General features: G+C 44.9%; 2 protein-coding genes across 3 annotated transcripts; one reads left to right on the forward strand and one right to left on the reverse strand.

Moving 5' to 3' along the window:
• Positions 1-628: 628 nt before the first annotated feature.
• Positions 629-7,650, reverse strand: MED19 (mediator complex subunit 19). The gene is made up of 5 exons (XM_014827809.3): positions 7,235-7,650; positions 2,305-2,561; positions 2,046-2,142; positions 1,635-1,729; positions 629-1,439 (listed from the first exon to the last, which is right to left on the reverse strand). Exons 1-5 carry the CDS (start codon positions 7,500-7,502, stop codon positions 1,371-1,373), a joined length of 786 nt encoding a protein of 261 aa, XP_014683295.1. The 5' UTR covers positions 7,503-7,650; the 3' UTR covers positions 629-1,370.
• TMX2 (thioredoxin related transmembrane protein 2) lies at positions 7,611-15,889 on the forward strand. 2 transcript variants are annotated; one of them, XM_014827808.3, is made up of 8 exons: positions 7,611-8,075; positions 12,998-13,058; positions 13,283-13,396; positions 13,657-13,733; positions 13,962-14,068; positions 14,220-14,285; positions 14,365-14,494; positions 15,038-15,889. In XM_014827808.3, the coding sequence occupies exons 1-8, from the start codon at positions 7,887-7,889 to the stop codon at positions 15,182-15,184; spliced, it is 891 nt and encodes a 296-aa protein (XP_014683294.1). In that variant the 5' UTR covers positions 7,611-7,886; the 3' UTR covers positions 15,185-15,889. The 2 variants fall into 2 exon arrangements, with proteins under 2 accessions (XP_014683294.1, XP_044606326.1); XM_044750391.2 differs by lacking the exon at positions 15,038-15,889 and having other exon boundaries at positions 7,792-8,075; positions 14,220-14,274; positions 14,365-14,457.
• The last annotated feature ends 168 nt before the right edge of the window (positions 15,890-16,057 follow it).

Below are 16,057 nucleotides of genomic sequence, written 5' to 3' on the forward strand. Positions count from 1 at the left end.
AGAACTCCTGACTTGTGACACAGATGTTCCTTAATAGAGAATTTTGTCTCTGGAAAGAAAAGCTCATTTTGGATGTAGCCAAAGGTGACACAGTGGATGATCAAAGTATGAAAGCCTGTTAAAGGCAGACTGGTGGGATAAATGGGTGGCAGTTCAATTTCATCTCTCATATTTTCTCTTCCAGTTGTCAAAAGCAAAAGGCTATGCCCTAATTTTAAATAGGCATCCTCAGACACTAAATCTCAGAAAACTGGCCAGAATCCTTTATTTTCACTATCCATAACTTAAATACATAAACTCTTGCTCTGAAGTCCTAGATTAGAACTGGAGCTGAATGAGTGGTTTCCTGCCTATTGATCTAAGAACAACCTTGGCTCATAGCAACAGATTTTAACTGTTGTACATCAAATTTAGCTTCAAGTCAGATTACATTAACTTGGATTTTCTTATGGATATTTTCAGTTACCTGACCTGCTGCAAAGACTGAACAGATTTATTTTACATTTTGCTAGTTTAGGCTGCCTATTTGTTGCTTAAGAGCTTAGAAATGTTTTCACATTGGCCAGATAATTTCATTGTCTTAACTAAGGAATGAGGCAGGTCAAAAGTTATACAGACAAGAGAGGCATTTACTTTTGCTTGCCAGAGGTTTATTTAAAAAAATCATAGGCTTGACCAAGAATCAACCTTGTTGAAATACACTGGTGATTGTGGGTGCTTTTTCAGTGGCTACTGTTTCAACACAAAAGTGACCTAGAAGACAGTTGAGCCCTAACTGGATCAGCTCTTCAGATGGAGTCTGAAGATCATCCGGGTGCTTGGTTCTCAACATTATGGGCAGAGTGTTACGCTGTGGACAGGTATTAGCAATCTCTGCCTCACTTTTGGACCATGTTCCCCAATCTCACTCTGGTTGTTTCCCTCTCTGCTGATCAAATAATACATGACAAGACCCAAATCCACTCAGATCTTCGCATGCCTTGGCTTAAACCCTGACTCATGGAAAGGCACTTACCTCTTAACAGGCAGCCACTCTTCAGCCAGTTTGGTAAACACAATTTTTTTAAAAAAAGAAAAACCCTAACAAATCAGGTAAAGTCCTAAATCAGACAAATTGCACAGAAGAGATGAAAAGAAGGCTTCCTGGGAAAGGAAGAGATGTCCACTGAGAAAGCCAACTGGGCTGCGCCTTAGAAAAGCATGGCCCTTCTCTTACAATGCATTAATCTTAACCGAGCACAGCAGGAGCTGGCTTCTGTCCCACCCAGAGGGGATGCTCCCCAGGCGGTGTCCAAGAGCCGGGAAGGCAGCTTTTGTCATCAGGTTAGGTATGGCAGGAAAAGCCATTCTGACAGAGTCCAGTGGTCCTGTTAGCGGAGACTGCTGCTGCTGCTGGCCTGAGAGCTGCCCATACCTGGGTGGTCTGGACTGTGTCGGTTCTGGGGAAGACAAGAAAGGAGGGGTAAGAGAACACCTTAGGAAGTAGCCTTGGCTTTGACCAGGGCTGTCCAGAGGAAAACTGGAACCTGCCTGGGGTTTTACCTTGGGTCCAACCTGAGGCAAAGGACTCCACCTAGGACAGGGGAGAGATACTGGGGAACGCAGTGGGCTGTAGTAACCAGCCCCTGCCTTACCTTCTTTTTCTTCTTCTCTTTCTTCTTCCTTTTCCTTTCAGGATCCTCTTCTTTTTTCTTTTTCTTCTTCTTGTGATCTGAATCAGATGGTGTTTCTGTAGGAGACATTAGGTGTCTATCACCCACAGAGCTCCAGATTCCCTATAGCTAGGAACTCTGAAGACTACAGGACAACCCCTAGTCAAGGGCAATTGCTTTTCTTCAAATGGCCAGAAAGGATATGGAGGCACTGCTAAAGCCCCTGTCGCAAGTTGCTACTTGCCCAGGAGACACTGTTCCGTCAGTTTCTTTTGTCAGGAGAATTTGGGAGTCCAGGGCTCCATGGCGAACTTAATTCGGCTTTTAACTGAGGAAGGTGGAACCACATTCAGAATGTCAGGTTTTCTGCCTTTGAATAGAACCACTTCTTACCTGGGGGGACAGGATCCTGGGTACGGCTCTGTTTGTGCTTGTGTTTATTCTTCTTCTTGGGAGGCTGAATGTGCATCAGACGACACTGCTCTGGCAACTGAAGGAACCAAAGAAAGTCCAGGTGAGTAGAGGGAGGACATCTGCTCCCATCATCTGTTCTGCTCAGTAAGTTACGAAGGAACAGACTTGGACAGAAAAACCACCTCCGTGCCTTTCAGGCCCCCCCATCTGCCTTCTTTCTCCCCAAGAGGGGACTCACCGGGCCAGTGTGGAGGCGGAAGCCAGCCAGCATCGTCCCTGTGATAGGATTAAAAGAGCCACCAAGAATAGGGGGCTTCTCAATGAGGGAGCGGAGGCTGCTATTATCATGGGAACCAGGCAGATCAATCATCCCCGGCAGGTCAGGCAGGAAGTTGCTTAGCTTCTCCTTCACTTTCTTCCCACAGAATTTATTATAGGCATGTTCCAGGTTGTAGTGTGTGATCAGATTGGTGCTGCCGGTCAGCTCTGTGCTGCCTGGAGGACGGGGAGAATAATAAAACAGGATTAGTCCCAAGAGTAGAAAATTTTTTTAAGTCACTGACCCTGAGGGAAAATGAAGGACTATGTTTTGGCCTAAATAAGGAATCTTGTAAGTGTGAATCACAAAATTTAAATTCACTTTTTTTTAAAGTCAAACAGCAAAAGTAAATAACATGATAAATACTAAAAATAAAATACTATAGGATGGTGGGTTGGAATAGGAACGAGAAAAAAATAGGGAAAAGTCCAAACAGGGCAGAGATGGAAACTTCTCTAACCCCATGAAGGAGACACTCTTCCCTTCTTAGACTAACCAGAATAATATGATGCTTACTCCCTGCTAAACACTGTTCTGAGTGCTTTTGATAAAATGTACTAGTGAGAAATTATACTCTCGGACATGACCAGGATACTACTACCTCACAGCTCAGCTACAACCAAGCTAAGGGCCAAGTATGACCCAATGGCTTGAGTATCTTGTCAAGGATCTGTTTTTTTTTGAGGAAGATTAGCCCTGAGCTAACATCTGCCACCAATCCTCCTCCTTCTGCTGAGGAAGACTGGTCCTGAGCTAACATTTGTGCCCATCTTCCTCTACTTTATATATGGGCTTGATACACGGTGTGTAGGTCGGCACTTGGGATCCGAACCAGTGAACCCTGGGCTGCTGAAGTAGAACGTGCGAACTTAACTGCTGTGCCACTGGGCCAGCCCTTCCCCCACCTTTTTTTTTTAACTAGGAAGAAACATTAATCACCTTTACATAGAAAAACAGCCAGGAGATTTTTCTAGCTACTGCTGCCTAACTTTTATCACCATTTTTATTCTTCCACATCATACCGACTGTAATACTTTGCCTAGAAGAAAGAAACGTTTGCTCAGAAGTTGGGCAACTAGAATTCTAATTCTGGCTGTCCTCTATGCCTCGGTTTCCTCTTATCTATGGAATGGGGTTATAACTATCTTAAGTACACTAAATTTTTTTTCAAGGTTCAAATGAGAACATATTCAAAAGGATAAAGTATTATATAAATGCAAGGCATTATCAGTACAAATATTGCATAGCTGACTTTTTTCAAAGAATATAAACTTATTAGTAATATAATAAGGATCCAGTGGCAAGGGTGGACATATCTAGCCTACAACTTCATCTAGAGTTATGATGAACACAAAGGGTACAAATGACAAAAGTGGCTTGTTTATAATCATTCACTTGGGAAAACTCAGGTTCTGAACTGTGAGCCCCTTGAGGGCAGCGACAATGTCTTGTTCATTCATATATCCCTCGTGCCCAACACAGTAGACACAGTGGGTGCTCAATAACTATTAAATGAAGAAGGAATCTTTCCCTCAGACCTCTAGGCCTTACCCTATTCTTTGCCTTGTTTTTTCATGCCAAATATCTCAGAAGAATGTCTACCGTAATGGCTGGAGACCCAATGCCACAGTACCTCTCCTCATAACTCCTAAGCAGTGCCTCCTGCCATAACAGTATCCTGATTTTTTCCCCTCTCTCAGCTCTCCTCCTGCCAGGTGGTTATGCTCAAGGCTCAGGTGAGATGGCACTCTGTGCTTTTTCTCAACTCTTTAACCTAAGAGTCCATCCAGCTTCATAGAACAATCAGTTCTATGAGGATGACTTACAAATCTCTGTCCCCAGCCCTCCTGAAAACTAATCTTGCCTTTCCAACTTCCTCTGACTTAATTCCATGCAGCTTCAATTTGTTTTTTTGAACTCCAAATCTTCCTCACCTTACTCATGGTTTCTCTGTTTCAATACATGGCACCCACATTCTCCAGATGTTTTTAGGAGCAGTACTCCTCAGTTCAGAAATCTCAGTGGCTTCCTATTGCCCTCAGGAAAAAGCTCATATTCCTTTGGCATTTGCCGTCAAACACATGTTACTGTGACTTAGCTTCGGGGCCTGATCAACCACTAATCCCCTCTGCAAAGCTGCTGATCCATCCAAATGGGTCGCCATCATCTCCTCAGAAAAACACCCCTCATATTGTTTCTTTTTAGGAAATTCCTTTTAGGAAAATTGACCTAATTATTGGAAAATTCTTCCTAATTTTCTTCACTCATGTGAATTCTTCAAGGTCCAGCTCAAGTGACAACTTATTCCTGCTGTCATTTTGGATAAAAAGGGACATATTTTGAAAACCATCATGTAGTTCTTAATAGTCGTGAGTCATGACCACAAAGTAATGAGCTTGGCCTTGACAAGAAACAGAGTCACTACTTTATCCTTAAACAACATAGTTTGTATCCCTAAGTAAAATACACTTAAAAGTAAGGACCATGGGGCCGGCCCTGTGGCCAAGTGCTTAAGTTCACGCGCTCTGCTTCGGTGGCCCAGGGTTTTGCCAGTTCGAATCCTGGGCACGGACATGGCACCACGCACCAAGTCATGCTGAGGTGGCGTCCCACATGCCACAACTAGAAGGATCCACAACTAAAAATACACAATTATGTACTGGGGGACTTTGGGAGAAAAAGGAAAAATAAAATCTTTAAAAAAAAAAAAAAGTAAGGAACAGGCTTATTAATCTCTCTCCCTTTCTCACCCCATGTCCCCTTTCCTACACATCCAGCATTTGCTCAAAACAGATATTCAATATCTATCAACTGATTGATATAAATAGGTACAATCAGAACAGGTAAGGTTAAAGAAACTGCTGGTAGATGTGAACCACTAAGCAAAGGAAAGGCAGCCTCTCTATTCAATACTATTACATATATAACTGCACTATGAACTTCAAAGTACTGTACTGATATTCATTATTATTTCCCTCAACTTTTTTTTTTTAAGGTACGCTTTTTTTGGTGAGGAAGACTGGTCCTGAGCTAACATCTATTGCCAATCTTCCTCTTTTTTTTCCTCCCCAAAGCTCCAGTACATAGTTGTGTATCCTAGTTGTAAGTCATTCTAGTTCTATGTGGGATGCTGCCACAGCTTGATGAGTTGATGATGGCTTGCTCAGTAGTGTGTAGGTCTGTGCCCAGGACCCAAACTGGCAAACCCCAGGCCACTGAAGTTGGAGCTCACAAACTAAACCACTTGGCCACTGGGCCGGCCCCTTCCCTCAACTCTTGATGTAGCAGTAGGATGGGATGAACTGAAAGGCATCTTGAAGACTTAACATGTCCAAAACGACTCTTGATTTCCACCTCCTCAAACTTGCTCTTTCCTGGTCTCAGCACTACCATCCACCCAATTATTCAAGCTAAAAATTTCCAAATCATCCTTAATTCCTCTCTCCTTCACTTCTATATTCAGTCCTTCATTCCTATCAGCTCTACCTCAAACATTTATCCTGCATCCATTTACTTCTCTCCTTCACTGCTATCACCTAGTCGAAACCATCTCTTTCTTGGACTCCTAAACAGTAACTCTTGACTGATTTTCCCACTTTCGTTTCTTAATGTAGCTGCTTGAAGGATTAAAAATAAATAACAGACCATGTCACTCTCCTATGTTAAAATGGCTTCCCCCTGAACTTAAAATCTAAATGCCTTAAAAAGGCCTCTGCCTATTCCTCCCACCTTCACCTCCTATCACTCTTTCTTTTGTTCACGTCACTGGAGTCCAGCAGGTCTTCTGTCCCTCAGATATCCCAAGCTTTTTCTCACATCAGGGCTTCTAATCTCATTTCCTGTATCTAGAATTATCCGTCTCTCCTATTCATAAATGGCGCTTCCGCTGCGCTTATGTTTTAGCTCAAACATAATCTCCTCAGAGAGGGCTTCTCTGATGGCTTCAGCTAAAGGATTTCTCCCTCCTCAATTTTTTTTTTTTTTGAGGAAGATTAGCCCTGAGCTAACTACTGCCAACCCCCCTCTTTCTGCTGAGGAAGACTGGCCCTGAGCTAACACCCACGGCCATCTTCCTCCACTTTATACGTGGGACGCCTACCACAGCATGGCTTTTGCCAAGTGGTGCCATGTCCGCACCCGGGATCCGAACCAGCGAACCCGAGGCTGCGGAGAAGCAGAACATGCGGAGTTAACCGCTGCGCCACCGGCCGGCCTCCCCCTCAATTCTTTATCACGTTTTCTCCATTATCTGATATTACCTTGTGTACTCTTTGCCTCCTTCACTGACAAACTCCGAAAAACGCAAAGATCTTGTCAGTCTTGTTCACAGCTGTGTCTTCAGCATTTAGAACAGAGCTCAGTACACAGTACGTGCTCAACAAAATAATTTTTTGAATGAAAGAATCTAGTTCAATTCGAATCACTTCTTCAAACAGATGAGGAAAGCTGAGGCCCTGAGGAGGGCTACATGCCCAAAACCAACAGCAAGTTTTTCGCAGATTTGAAACTAAAACCTTAGATCCGCGGGGATGTTAAATCCGGACTCTCTCGTTCCAAACTCGAACCCTGGATAGTTTTTAGGGAGGCATAAGCCAGTGTGAGGGACAGGGGCCTGATAAGGCGTGAAAGATGGTCATGGGGATGCATTCTCTTCCCGTTCGCAAGCCATCACAAGAACTCATGTCATCCCTTTGGTGGTGAATCCTCAGAGCCCTTCGAACTTAGAGCCCCGAAGTCCCGGCACGCGTTGCCTAGGTTACCTCTCACCTCTACCAGCCGGCTGAAAGCCACGCCCATCATATCCTCGCTATGATCTGATTGGCTGGCTTCGGCTAGGCCTTGTACTCACCTGGCAGTTCCCGCATTAAGTAGAAGGGACCACAGCCAGCCGCTGACTTGTCGGCGCCAGGAGGGGCCGTGGCCGCGGTGGGGGGCGGAGCTGTGCCGGGTCCCCCGCCCGGAGGAGGGGGAGGCGGTGGTGGAGGCTTTCCAGGTCCGAAGCCGAGTGCGGTTGGGGGCGGTGGTGGGTCAGCCTGAGCCCCAAACAGCGCCGTGAAATTCTCCATCTTCCCCTCCGCCCCGGCGCTGTCTGGTTGTTTAGTATTGGTGATTCTCATTGGACAATCCTTTCACGGGGTACCGCCCTCTTCCTCCAGGAGCCGCTTATCATTGGAGTGCCTCGGGCCCCGCCTACCTTCTTCCGGCAAGGACTTCCGTCGCTTTGTGAGAACGTTCAGGAAGCGCTATTTAACCTTATTAAATTCTCTCTCTGCCAGCCGGGGTCATATATCCAATAAAATGACTTAGGCGGGAAAAGCGACAGCCACGTTGGCCAATAAAATGTCAAATCCCATTTTCACTGCTGACCTATCGTAAAGTCCAGTCAGAGATCTAATTCCGGGTCCAGAGGCGGTGCATCCGAGACCAGGCCCAATGGAGGGAGAGGCGGTTACCTGACCAACCGACGCCTGGGAGCTGCGGGCCCGGCTCCGGCTGAAAAGATGGCGGTCCTGGCGCCTTTAATTGCTCTGGTGTATTCGGTGCCGCGACTTTCACGATGGCTGGCACGACCTTACTACCTTTTGTCAGCCCTGCTCTCGGCTGCCTTCCTACTCGTGAGGAAGCTGCCCCCGCTCTGCCACAGTCTCCCCACGCAACGCGAAGACGGCAACCCGTGTGACTTTGACTGGGTGAGCGACCCCCGCTGAGGACCCCGCGACCTTGACTGTCCCTGCCCGCGCGGGTGCATCCGGGGGCCCCGAGGTTCAGCTTTGTGAGAACACCTGAGGTTCTGAGCCTGTAGCGGACTTAACAGACCATTAGAGTGTAGGGCCTGGATCCTCTTCGAGTCTAAACCTCTGCATGTTCAATTAAGATAGGAAAACAGCGGGTTAGCCTGGACGATAGCCTGGCTCTTTCTGACTCTGGAGTCATCTTTCCATCTTACCATTCATGGTTGTCAATAGCCCTCCCCAACTCAACACATGTGCAGTGTTTTACAGTGCTGCTCGTATGTAAAGCCCGTTGAGAAGCCAGTGAGGTGAACAAGGCAAATGGTGTTCCTGTTTTATTGATGAAGAAATTGATCTCAGCGTGGTTACGCGACTTGCCCAAGGTCACACAACTAGTGAGTGACTGGGATTTGAAACCACTCTTCTGGCCATAGTACCTGCACCCTCTGTCAGCCATTTCTTAATTCAGTTCACATTTCCGGAGTGCGAGCTTTATGCTAGGCACTGTGCTGCATCCTGAGAATGCAAAAATGAATAAAATTGTTAAGCCTATTGAAAAGGAATTGTAAAAAATACATTGTAGAGAAATCTATCTCAAGCCTCTTGCTGTATTTCCTGGGTAGGAGTGGAGGGACCACTCAGAAAAATGAATTGAAGCTCTGTGCCCTCTGCTGTATGGCAGCATCTGTATTCTGAGGAAGGAGGGTCATCCTGAGTTTTTATCTTTTTTTCCAGCCCTCTCAAATGAGTCTTGACCTTTACTAGAAGCTACTCGTTTACTTTTATCCTCCATCTCTTGTTTACTCTTTAGTGCTTTGTCAGTCCTTTCCAGACAGTATTATTAATTAGCTCAAATGTTGCCCTACTATTTTCAAAAGATCCTATTTTTATCTGATATTCTATACCATTTTAAAAAATATGGAACTCAAAAATATAAGTGGATAGTAATAAAGATTTTGTTTTAAAGATTTTATTTTTTCCTTTTTCTCCCCAAAGCCCCCCAGTACATAGTTGTATATTCTTCGTTGTGGGTCCTTCTAGTTTTGGCATGTGGGACGCTGCCTCAGTGTGGTTTGATGAGCAGTGCCATGTCCGCGCCCAGGATTCGAACCAACAAAACACGGGGCCGCCTGCAGCGGAGTGCGCGAACTTAACCACTCAGCCACGGGGCCAGCCCCAAAGATTTTAATAAATGTAGGGACCTTTTATATAATTAATTTCTCTATATACTCATCTAATAATATGCAAGATATTGGAAGTTTTATAGTTTATTATTACTCTGATAGAATTTTTTTTTTTGGTGAGGAAGGTTGGCACTGAGCTAACATCTGTTGCCAACCTTCCTCTTTTTGCTTGAGGAGGATTGTCCCTGAGCTAACATCTGTGCCCATCTTCCTCTATTTTGTATGTGGGATGCTGCTACAGTGTTGCTTGATGACCACTGTGTAGGTCTGCACCGTGGATCTGAACCCACAAACCCAGGCCCTAAAGCACAGTGGTCAAGTTTGCATGTTCCTCTTCAGCAGCCAGGGTTCACCAGTTCGGATCCTGGGTGCGGACCTATGCACCACTTGTCAACCATGCTGTGGCAAGCATCCCACATATAAAGTAGAGGAAGATGGGCACTGATGTTAGCTCAGGGCCAGTCTTCCTCAGCAAAAAGAGGAGGATTGGTGGCAGATGTTAGCTCAGGGTTAATCTTCCTCAAAATAAATAAATAAGTTAATTAATTATCTCCATATCTGTAAGAGATACACACTGAAGTATTTATAGTGAAATGATATAACTGGAATTTGCTTTAAGTTTCCCCAGCAAAAAAAGTGAGTAGCATAGATGAAATAGAACCATTCTGGCAAAATGTTGCCATGAAGCTGAGTAAAAGGGGTTCATTAAAGTGTTATGAGGAGGAAAAATAATTTTCCTTATACTCTTCTGAGTTTCTTGGCTGAAACGCCTGTAATAAAAGACTAGACAATTAAAAGACAAATAGAAGTTTATTAACATGTATACCTCATGCATACACAGGAGATGCCCCAGGAAACATGAATAACTCTAAGGGGTGGCTTAGAACTCTACTTATGCAGCATCTTCAGCAAAGTATGATAAATTTGTGGAGAAACAACTGGACAAAGGAAAGCAGTTTTAGGCTTCCAAGGGCAACAAACTGGGGGAAACTAATGCTAGGTAAAGCCTAGTTTGCTAGGTAGATTCTTCTGGGGCAGTCTCCAGGCTGATAGGGTCTAAAGTTATCTCCCTTGATTAACTTTTGTCTTTCCTGGTAGAGAGAGTTGGAGGGATACCTTTGAAAATTTATATCCTGCTTTTAGACTAACAGAGGGAGAACCGGGAACTTTTTTTTTTGAGGAAGATTAGCCCTGAGCTAACTACTGCCAATCTTCCTCTACTTTATACGTGGGATGCCTACCTCAGCATGGCTTTTGCCAAGCAGTGCCATGTCCACACCTGGGATCCGAACTGGCGAACCCTGGGCCACCGAGAAGCAGAACATGTGAACTTAACTGCTGCGCCACTTGGCCAGCCCCGGGAACTTTTCTTGTATCTACTTCTTAATTACCTTCAGGCTCAAAATAATCCTTATGCCAAAGTGGCATATTCTCTTACCCTCTAGTATCCTCTCTTTCCTTTTGTGTATGTTTGAAATTTCCTGTAATAAAAAGTTTAAAAACAGTGAATGAACAAGCAGAATGACCAGGGGGCCTCTGCTTCATACATTTATTCTGAACCCAGTCTCATTCTGTCTTCAGCCTATGGCCTTACCGTCATCCCAGCATCATCCAGCGAGCAGATGATGAAAGAAAGCTGGAATTCAAGGATACACTCCTTCTTAACTGTCTAGGGGCAGTGGCCACTCACATTCTATTCAGGAGTACTAGTCACACAGTTCTACCTAGATGCAAGGAGACTGGGAGTCTAGTTGCAGTATGCCCAAGAGGAAAAGGAAATAAGGTTTGGAGTATACATAGCCAGCTTTTGTCATAGACTCATTCTCTATCTTGAGAGAATATTCCTTGTAGTCCCATCTTTGGTCTTCTGACTGACCACAGTTCCCTTTTAAAATTCACCTTTCCACAATTGTAAATCCCAATTCTAAACCAATTTCATTCGTGAAAACGCTTCTTAATTTCTGCTCAGGTATATTTAGTAAGGTGTGTCGTCTTCCTTAACCCCCACTTTACATGTCCATTTCTTTTTTTTTTTAGATTTAATTTTTTTCCTTTTTCTCCCCAAAGCCCCCCGGTACATAGTTGTATATTCTTCGTTGTGGGTCCTTCTAGTTGTGGCATGTGGGACGCTGCCTCAGCGTGGTTTGATGAGCAGTGCCATGTCTGTGCCCAGGATTTGAACCAACGAAACACTGGGCCGCCTGCAGCGGAGTGCGCGAACTTAACCACTCGGCCACGGGGCCAGCCCCTACACGTCCATTTCTAAATCTAGTCAGTTACTTTTTTTTGGAGATCAAGGCTGCAAACCTAGGTCCCTGACTCCTACCTGTAAATTGCTGTTGACCGGTTCTGTCTGCAATAATGATTTGGGTCCCTGTATTATAAACAAAAGGTATGGAAGGCTTCAGACCATCAAATGTATAGTTGCCCTTCCTCCCATGCTTTCTCTCACATGGTTTTTGCTATTCTTCATTGCAGTCTTTACTCTTTGAAATTATCTTGTTTCTTTGTCATGTTTATTGTGTGTCTCACTTGCTCATATGGAGCTTACATTCTAGAAGGTGAGAAAGAACTATAAGCCAAGGTTACCAAAAAGGGCCTTTGAGAGTTCTGAAAGGCCTCCTTCGATTCTCAAATTAAATTAAAGGTGCATGGATTTCACTGATGATTAGGTAGAGAGGAGTGACTTAAGTTAAGCACAACCAAACAAATGGAATAAGCATATATTGTATGAATGGAATATTACTGAGCAAGTTTCCCTGGAAAAGTTTTGTTTTTCCAGGGTCATACTGAGTTGGTTGTAATATCATACAGTTTTACGCTAAATACTTTATACAACTCTTTCATACCTGTTATCTTATTTCATCCTCACAACAGCATTTTGAGAAAGATCTTGTTCAGTTGAGGAAACCAAAGCTCAGAGGTTACTCCAGTGATTTGTTGAAAGTCACCAGCCAGTTTGTGGCAGGGGTAGAACCTGAACCTAGATCTTCTGATGGTTGTCCTTCCTGCTATACCTTAGCTGTCTCCAGTTCTTTCGTTCTTGTTACTGTAACCACGGGCCCACTAGGACCAGTTTGAACTGACCTCATCTTATCAACAGAGTGATTAAGAGTTGTTTTTCAGAGGCAGTGTGCAAAAGAAGTTGCAAGTCACGTAGCCAGAACATGTGCAGAGGAGAAAATCTTGACCTGAAATGACACCGGAACCAAAGATTCCCCCCCACCATGGAACCAAAGGACTGGGACATGATTAGAACTTGAAAGTCGGATTCTTACCAGAAGCGAGGGGTCCAGTGTGTAGGAAGACCTGGTGTGAAAACCCTTTCCACACCTTACTGTAAATGTTTGAAGCTCTCCAATTGACACCTGCCCCGCCAGTGTTTCCACGTACCAGCCTGTTCTCCCTAACCTCTTATGTTTCACCCCAAACAGTGAATCGGGGAGACAGAGTTGAGAGCTTTGCGTCCTGTCTCCTTGCAGGTCGACCTTGCAATAAAGCCTTTTCTTTTCTCAAATGCTGGTGGTATAATTATTGGCTTGTTTTTATGTGCATCGGGCAGAGAAGCCCCTTTCTGTGCAGTAACATTACCATTTGCAGTTTGGATCTCTGTTGGTTTTTATTCCATATTTGGCTTCCTTGCCCACCCAAATCATCTCTATTCATGGCTCTCTTGTCACTTTGATTCTGTCCCAGAGAGAAGTAGAGATCCTGATGTTCCTCAGTGCCATTGTGATGATGAAGAACCGCAGATCCAGTAAGTTTAGCCTGCTTCTTCGTCTCTCAAGGTTAGGCCTAATGCCTCTGGAAGTGCTTTCATTGATGTTATGAGAGTCCCTCATTCCAAGCCAAGGCTGAATTTGATCTTGGACTTTTATCCCCTTCCTCCTCTCCCGTTTCAAAGTACTCCAGGAAGAGAGACAAATAATGGGATATAGGAGCGTGCAGCCCAGCCTGACCTGTGACGTCTTTGTGTTTCAGTCACTGTGGAGCAGCATATAGGCAACATCTTCATGTTTAGTAAAGTGGCCAATGCAATTCTTTTCTTCCGCCTGGATATTCGCATGGGCCTGCTTTACATCACACTCTGCATAGGTAAGGAGACTGGAAGACTTGGTTGTGGGAACCACATTCCAATCCCAAACCAGTTTCTCCATACCCTTCTTCCATATCTTGTACCTAATTAATTGTGGATGTGGCTCAGGTAATGAGAATCTACAGTGACTTTATTTAAGAGGAAGGGAATGTGTCAGTGGTCTACATATCTTTGGTGCCTGAAATCTGAGTTGGTTTGAAAGTAAGTCCCCTACCCAAGGCTTTCTATGTTTCCTCTGATGTCTTTTTTCTGTGTTTAGTGTTCCTGATGACGTGCAAGCCCCCCTTGTATATGGGCCCTGAGTATATCAAGTACTTCAATGATAAAACCATTGATGTGAGTGTCCTTCCTCCCTTCTGTTTCTTGGGGCCCTTGTGGGTTTTGTAGTTGTATTCTTTACTCACTAGCAGGAGCAACAGTGCTTCAGAATGGAAGTTGGGCACGATGGTTTATTATGGGATCTAGGGGAGAGGGGGAGCCAGGAGGGGGAATTAGATGCTAATGTCTGAACCTCCCCAGGAGCCTGTGTGATCCAGCTCACTGTTTCTTCCCTGTGTGTGGCAGGAAGAACTGGAGCGGGACAAGAGGGTCACTTGGATTGTGGAGTTCTTTGCCAATTGGTCTAATGACTGCCAATCATTTGCTCCTATCTATGCTGACCTCTCCCTCAAGTGAGTACTGTAAAGGGAGGGACGATGGAAATGGAGATGCTGTACCTTCTCTCTCATTGTTTTTGGCCCTGATTTTTGCACATTACAGTCAAAGGCTCCCCCCCCCCCCAACCTGTCTTGTTTCACTATGTTAATAATATGTTCTTCTCAGGTACAACTGTACAGGGCTAAATTTTGGGAAGGTGGACGTTGGACGCTACACTGATGTTAGTACCCGGTATGTAAGGGCCTGGGCAGGGAATCACTTTGCGTAATGTATACAGATGTGTTTACAGAATACTTTCTTGGCCCTGAAGGTACAAAGTGAGCACATCACCCCTCACCAAGCAGCTCCCTACCCTGATCCTGTTCCAAGGTGGCAAGGAGGTCATGCGGCGGCCACAGATTGACAAGAAAGGACGAGCTGTCTCTTGGACTTTCTCTGAGGTACATGAAAGAGTGGGCAAGTGGTTTGGAGAAGGGTGTGGAACAGTGGGTGGGCTTTGAAGCCCAACCTGGGTTTGATTCCTAGCTCTGCCACTTGCCCACAAGCTTTGAGGGTGGGGACTAATTATTAGAACTCATTCATGAATTCTCTCAGCAAATTTATATTATGCTTCTACCATGTGCCAGACCTGCTAGTACTGGGGAACAATTATGAGTTAAGATTTAGTCTCAAAGGCCCTTGTACCTATAGTCTGTAGACCTTAGGTTCCTTAGCAGTAAATTGGAGACAGTAACACTCAGATCATAGGGTTGTTTTGCAGATTACATTAAATAATATAGCTATAATTGTTGGCACAGTGATTGGCACATAATAGGTACTTAGATATTAGTTGACTTTTCCAGGTACCCAAAAAAGGAGTTAGAGTAGATTTCTGTCCTTTGCTTCCTCCTTTCCTAGAGACTGTGTCTAAATACTTCTTAGTTCCTAGGCTCTGTACTCTCCCTTCCAACCTGAACCCTGATGTGTGCATCTCTTTTGCACAGGAGAATGTGATCCGAGAATTCAGCTTGAATGAGCTCTATCAACGGGCCAAGAAGCTGTCAAAGGCTGGAGATAATATCCCTGAGGAGCAGCCTGTAGTCCCAACCCCCGCTGCAGTGCCAGATGGGGAAAGCAAGAAGGAAAAATAGGATCCCTGCCCTGTCAGTGCTTCTCTCTTGTCAGTGCCAGGAATTTTTGAGGCCCTGCCCCTTCTCTAACCACAAGCCTTGCCTGCGGCCTCAGCCCTTTGTTTATGTTTTCTCTGTTTGGCTGTGCCTGGGTGGGGCAGGGCACTGCTTCTGATTTTAAAGAGGCATCATGGGAATTGACAGGCCTCCTCCAGGAAGGGCTCCACTGCTGTTGCACTAGAGGAAGGGAGAGATGTCATATGATGGAGGAGGAAATGCTTTCCCTCCAAGCTTGGGTCAGTGTGTCAGCTGCTGTCCACCACTCACACATCACCACAGTGAGGTTTCATTACTCCTCTTCGTGGACTTACACAGCCTACTTAGATACTTAGATTAAGTAAATCCTAATATAAGATGCTGGGGTACGGAGTCAGCACTAAGGTTTTTCCCTCAAGGACCCTTGCTGCTTTAGGCCCTTCTGGCTTGGTCTGTGGCCTTCATTAAAAAGTATAAGCTTAACTTTGTCACTGCTCCCAAGGAGAAACCTTTAACCACAGAGTTTTCTCATTGAAGATAGTAATGAATAATCCCCCTATTTTGTGGAGAGTGGGAGGTAGTGGGGCCTAGAGGAGAAAGTCCCTGGGTAAGATTGGGGTTTCACTTACCCTTCTACCTGCTCACCACACCCGGTTGATGGTTTTCCGTAATAAAAGAGACTGGAATTTCCTTTTGATTGTGCCTTTTTGTGTTACTCCTATATTTGAAAAGCCAGGCAACTGCAGAGGAAGTGCCCATCTTAATTTCAAAGGCCAACCTGATTAGTTTCACCACTGCGCGCTGTTGGTTCCCAGCACTGGGGAAGAGTTGGGAAAGGCTGGTTTCCCTAATCCTAGA

Source organism: Equus asinus, chromosome 17 (assembly GCF_041296235.1).
Source record: "Equus asinus isolate D_3611 breed Donkey chromosome 17, EquAss-T2T_v2, whole genome shotgun sequence".
NCBI classification, from domain to species: domain Eukaryota; kingdom Metazoa; phylum Chordata; class Mammalia; order Perissodactyla; family Equidae; genus Equus; species Equus asinus.

Coding starts and splice junctions, on each gene's coding strand:
- MED19 (XM_014827809.3), bottom strand. CDS start 7,502: ATGAGAATCACCAATACTAAACAACCAGACAGCGCCGGGGCGGAGGGG. Junction 2,562..7,234: donor CTTAATGCGGGAACTGCCAG/GTGAGTACAAGG, acceptor CCCGTCCTCCAG/GCAGCACAGAGCTGACCGGC. Junction 1,440..1,634: donor AAGAGAAGAAGAAAAAGAAG/GTAAGGCAGGGG, acceptor TGTCTTCCCCAG/AACCGACACAGTCCAGACCA.
- TMX2 (XM_014827808.3), top strand. CDS start 7,887: ATGGCGGTCCTGGCGCCTTTAATTGCTCTGGTGTATTCGGTGCCGCGA. Junction 8,076..12,997: donor ACCCGTGTGACTTTGACTGG/GTGAGCGACCCC, acceptor ATTCTGTCCCAG/AGAGAAGTAGAGATCCTGAT. Junction 14,069..14,219: donor TATGCTGACCTCTCCCTCAA/GTGAGTACTGTA, acceptor TGTTCTTCTCAG/GTACAACTGTACAGGGCTAA.